The 5,158-nt window shown below is 45.2% G+C and overlaps 2 protein-coding genes across 5 annotated transcripts in view; one reads left to right on the top strand and one right to left on the bottom strand.

The window, feature by feature from the left end:
• The first annotated feature begins 992 nt into the window (after positions 1–992).
• Positions 993–2,778, top strand: KLHL34 (kelch like family member 34). The gene is given in 2 exon segments (XM_056498692.1): positions 993–1,868; positions 1,870–2,778. Coding segments are annotated over 2 exon segments (1,785 nt in total).
• The window catches only part of CNKSR2 (connector enhancer of kinase suppressor of Ras 2), a 216,351-nt gene continuing 213,969 nt past the window's right edge, over positions 2,777–5,158 (bottom strand). For all 4 annotated transcript variants that reach the window (XM_056498623.1, XM_056498634.1, XM_056498644.1 and 1 more), the window contains one exon: positions 2,777–5,158. This exon is cut by the window's right edge and continues 1,396 nt beyond it. The gene's annotated coding sequence lies outside the window, so the exon portion shown is untranslated.

Below are 5,158 nucleotides of genomic sequence, written 5' to 3'. Positions count from 1 at the left end.
GTTTGCTCCCAGCTGGTAACTGAGAGCACAATTATGCAAAGCCTCCTCTATAAACAGAATTTGGTTTATTATGGCTGAACTGGGGGAATCTATTTCTGTCGCCACTTTGTGTGAATGTGTCACCCTTGTGATTTCCAGCCAGGTCATCCCAGTCAGCTGCTCTGGCTGTGGCTGGCATGGGAGCTCCTCTGTCCCCTGGCGGGCGAGGGGCGAGGGGATGAGCCTGTGGCTATTCTGGGAGCTGGGAGCTGTGCAGGTGTCACGTGAAGCCAGGAGCCAGAAATGCATGTCTAATCCAACCAGTGACTAATCTTGTATTTTGGTTTTCTCAGTGGCTGCCGGGGAAAGATTTATGGGCTCAGAAAATGTTCCCGTAATAATCCGCGGGCGCTGATTTGATCCTGGGCTGCGGCTCGCAGGAGCGTGGGGAAGGACAGAAAGGGGGCTGTGTCCCAGGCTGGTGACGTCCAGACTGACTGGAGCTCCAACTACAAACCAGAGGAGAAAAGTCAGCGCTCTCTTCTCATCTGTGCCTGTCCAGAGGCGTGCTGGCAGCCAGAGGGGATCCCTTTGATCTGCCTGGGGAGCGAGAGGGCTGGGGGCCACGGCGGAGCCTGACACCAAGGGCCATTTACTGGGATTGTCATCTGGCTCCCTCATCTGTCACCTGATGGCCAGCCAAGCAAGTGCTCACCACAGCTGTGGACTCTTCATCCTTGCACAACTTGTAGAGGCAAGAAAAGTAAGCATCCTACAGCTGATATGACAATAGCTATTTGTTCTGTAAAGGAATGAACTGAATTCACTACAAATCTACTAACTGTCCCCCTATGCCGGGCAAGACTGACTTGTTTTCTGTGGGTTGGGCTTTCCTCTAACAGCTGGAAGTCTGCTGGGCATTCAAGCAATGGCTGTTGAGTAAGGCAGCTGTTTCAATATCTAATTGCATTTTAGCACTAATAGCTCCAGGGGAAAGCATTGCATTGTCTGCCATGAGCTACTTCCTGTCCTACTGCAAAGCACACTGCACCGCCGTGCTCGCCCAGTACCAGAGCCTGAGGTCAGAGGGCTTCCTCTGCGACATTCTGCTCAAAGTGAAGGAAAACGAGTTTCCTGCACACAAGTCCTTGCTGGCTTGCTCCAGCGACTACTTCCGAGCCATGTTCAAAAGCTACACCCAAGAGTCTAAAGCCAGTGTCATTCACCTACAAGTTGTCTCACCCACTGGGCTCCAGCACATCCTGGATTTCATTTACACATCCTTGCTGCCCCTTTCCTTTGAAAGCCTGGAGGATACCTTGGAAGCTGCAAGCTACTTACAAGTGACTGATGCTATTGGCTTGTGCAATCAGTACTTGGTTAACAATCTTGCCTTGGAAAACTGCTGCTTCTCTGCCAACGTGGCCAGGAAGTTCTACCTGCCAGATGCCCTAGCAGCCACAGAAAAATACATTATCAAAAATATCTGGAAGCTGCTGGACGTGGATTTGCCAGGACTTCTCGAGCTGAACTTCAGGTCTTTGCTAGCAGTGATTCAGTCACCAGATCTCCCCATGGTAGAAGAATGCCGCCTGTTGAATCTTGTCCTGCTGTGGTTGAAGCAGGATAAATCCAGGCTGGATCATGCAAGCAGCCTTTTAGAGCACATAAGATATGGTCTCATCCCAGTGGAAGAGCTGAGAAAAACATACACACAGTCAGAAGTGTCCCTCTCAGCAGGTATTAAGTGCTTGATCATAAAAGCAATAAATTATCACACATCTGTATTCAAACAGCCTGTCCTGCAGGATAAGTCCACCACACTGAGGAACCAGAAAACTCGGATCATTCTGCTGGGGGGAGGCACAGCCAGCGAGGGGCTCGTCACCTGACGTGGTGGCCTTTGATGTTTACAATCACAAATGGAGAACCCTCACACAGCTGCAGGACAGAGTGCAGAACCACTGCGTGTGTGTGGTGGGGAACTTCCTCTACATCCTGGGTGGGGAGATACAAAGTGGTACCCTGGATGATGCTAAAACTGGACAGACCTTATTGGTTACAAACAAGGTCCATCGGTATGATCCAAGGTTTAACACATGGACCCAAATCACGGGCATGCTGGAAAAGAGATGCCAGTTTTCTTGCTGTGTCCTAGGAAAGGATATCTTTGCCATTGGTGGAAGGGGTGAGGACGGCTCGCTGCACTCCTCTGTGGAAGTCTATGACATCAGCAGGGGCAGATGGACGAAGGCCAGGGAATTGCCATGCAGGATACATGGCCACGCCAGTGCTGTTTGCAAGAACACCATATACATCTCTGGGGGCAAGTACTCGGCCCCAGCCAGCACAAGCAATGAGGTTTATTCTCTGAGCTCACCTGAAGGGCAGTGGGTGAAACGTGCCCCAATGAGCATTGCTCGGTTTGGGCATCAGATGGCAACAATCAGGGGATCCATATTCACCTTTCTGGGATTATATGAACCTTTCTCTGAAATAGAAAGGTACGACCCAGACCAGAACCAATGGACTCGGTTAAGACCACTGGTCTACGACCGATTCTCCTACGGGCTGGCAGTGGTAGAGGAAACAGCTCTTCTCATCGGGGGGAAGAAATGGCAGAACTCTCTGGAGGTGTCCACGCAAGACGTGGTGGGCTACGACATCGACAGGGACGGCTGGGAGGAGATCTGCGAGGCGCCCGCGCCGTGGTGCGGGCTGCAGTGCGCCGTGCTGCAGCTGCCCGGGGCGCCCGGCGAGGACAGCGACTGCCAGCACAGCAAAGCGCCCGGCTGCTGAGCAGCCACCGGGCACGGGCTGGGCAGCCAGGGCACGGCACCGAGCTGAACCTGAGCTGGATACGCCAAATGCGTGGTGGAAACGGGCAGGAAAATCTGCCTCCAGCACGGGAAAGACACCTAGGATTTACAAAGCTGGAAGCTGATCTCACTGAGCAGGATGTAGCAAGTAGCACCTTTAGAGGCGATGAGTGAGAACTGTAATCCTTGACTTTTGGATAATACCTAGATAGCAATTAGTAGGTGTTGCAAGTTGGATTTTTCAAACATTAAAAAATATAATCCATCTTTTCTGTTTTCTTAATCAGAGGTAATTCTCCCAGCTGGTAAGTGCTATTGAGTTTTTATGATATGGCTAAGCAAAAGGGAAGAGAGCTGTAGAAAGACTAGAAAATTGATGCCTAGAAGGATTAGTAACAAGTATTGCCAAGGAAAACGTATTATTTGATACACTACATACTAGGCAAGAATGTCTTAGCTCACCAGCATGAAATTACTGGACAGAAAGCATGGACTTTTCACTATGTAGGCTCAGGTGCAGCTGAAAATTAAAACAGAATTTGTTTGATAGAAGCCATTTCTCTCTCAGTGGCCTTTGTTGTAGAACACTTCCAGATGTTCATTTTGTTTATTTTAAAGATGCACACTACTAGTGATGTACATTTTTTTTTGTATCCAGACCCTGTGTTATCTTAGATGGCCAGAGCTGGATGGGTACCCTCACAGTTAGCTCCAAGAAGCTTCTTACAGGAGTAACAAGCTGTTACTGGTGCCTGGGCATTGACCTCTGCACCATTTGCTGTTTCATCACACCTGCTCAATAAAGGTAAAATGCTTCGTTGTTGTTGAGCTGCTACATGAGAGGACCCTGCAGTCAAAAAAGGTTTCATCAAAGAGTACAAAGGGAAGGGAGGTAACTGAAGGTTTTCAGGAGTCTTTACTCAGTGTCTGCCTACACACAAATCAGCAGTATTGTCACTCCCTGTTGGCAGGGGTCACACAGAGGTACTTTATGATATATGGGTATGTGAAATGCAGACACAATGGTCAGATGCCACAGAATCAATCTGGTATGGAGTAAAGTGAATCTTGAGTCAGAAATGTTCATTTAAAAGCTAAATTTATTGTACTTCATTTTACAGTGTTCCCTTTCTAGGCTGAAGTTAATACAATAAAAATATATATAGAAGAACATTTAATAGTCTTAAAAGAAGGCAGCACAATGAAGAGGACACATGTTTTTTGTCACTAGACTAGCTTAAAAAACTGTAATGTTTAATTTTCACCTTTAAAGCAATCAAGCTAACTTTACTAACGTAAAGTGCAGGCAGAATGGCTGTTGCATAGCAACAGATCTAAGTCTTCTGAACTGCCTTGGTTTTGACAAGGAATCAACTACACAATGTGCATATACATCCATCAGATATAAAGAGTTTTTCATATGAATATATTTACTTTTGGTCCAGTAAAACAATAGCAAGAGAATCTAAATGCTTGGAACAATAGCACAATCCATTTCAAGTCAAGCATTTTTTTAAGAGAAATTTACAAAAACCTCACAAATTTAATATACAAGTCAGTACCCATGCAGTAAATAAATGTCCAGTTTATACAAACAATATTCTTCTAATAGTACAAATCTTACACTGGATCCAGAATTCTGTACAAACGTTAATACATGATTTGTCATCCATACAACTTGAATATAGGATTACTGAAAATGGGCTACAGAAAGGCCACTCTTCTGTACAGTTGTGCAAAATCTGCAGAACATTTGCAACCCAAATGCAATAACAAGATAGAAAATGAGGAGTAGGAAGAGGAAAAGAACAAAAAAGAGAAGGGGGAGCAAGAGAGAAAAAGGGGAGAGAGAGAAGAGAGGAAAGAAGAGAAAGAAGAGAAAGAAGACAAAAAAAGAAAGAAAGAAAGAAAGAAAGAAAAAGAAAGAAAGAAAGAAAGAAAGAAAGAAAGAAAGAAAGAAAGAAAGAAAGAAAGAAAGAAAGAAAGAAAGAAAGAAAGAAAGAAAGAAAAATAGAGAAAAAGAAAGGAAGAAGGAGAGAGAAAATAAATCTGTCCATTCTTTCCTTCATCCCTTCATGGATATAACTGCCAGGAAATATCAGAGTTCATGAAATTTAAAATACATTCACTGAGCTGTACAGGCAATAGTCTCAAGTTGGTTAAGAGTACAACTCACTAAAGTATAAAGGAGGCTTTTCCTTTCCACATGAGCATTATTGAATCATGTCATGAGTCCTAACTTATGCAGCAAAATACTGAAGAGGAGCAGAAATATTTTGTCATGCTCTTAACATTTTTCAAAACCAAGCCCATAAAAAAGAAATATATTATTTAAGAGTTCCCTCACACTTTTGTTTCAG

The sequence above is a fragment of the Oenanthe melanoleuca genome, chromosome 1 (genome assembly GCF_029582105.1).
Source record: "Oenanthe melanoleuca isolate GR-GAL-2019-014 chromosome 1, OMel1.0, whole genome shotgun sequence".
In the NCBI taxonomy this organism is placed as follows: domain Eukaryota; kingdom Metazoa; phylum Chordata; class Aves; order Passeriformes; family Muscicapidae; genus Oenanthe; species Oenanthe melanoleuca.
This window is presented reverse-complemented; position numbering and strand designations above follow the sequence as displayed.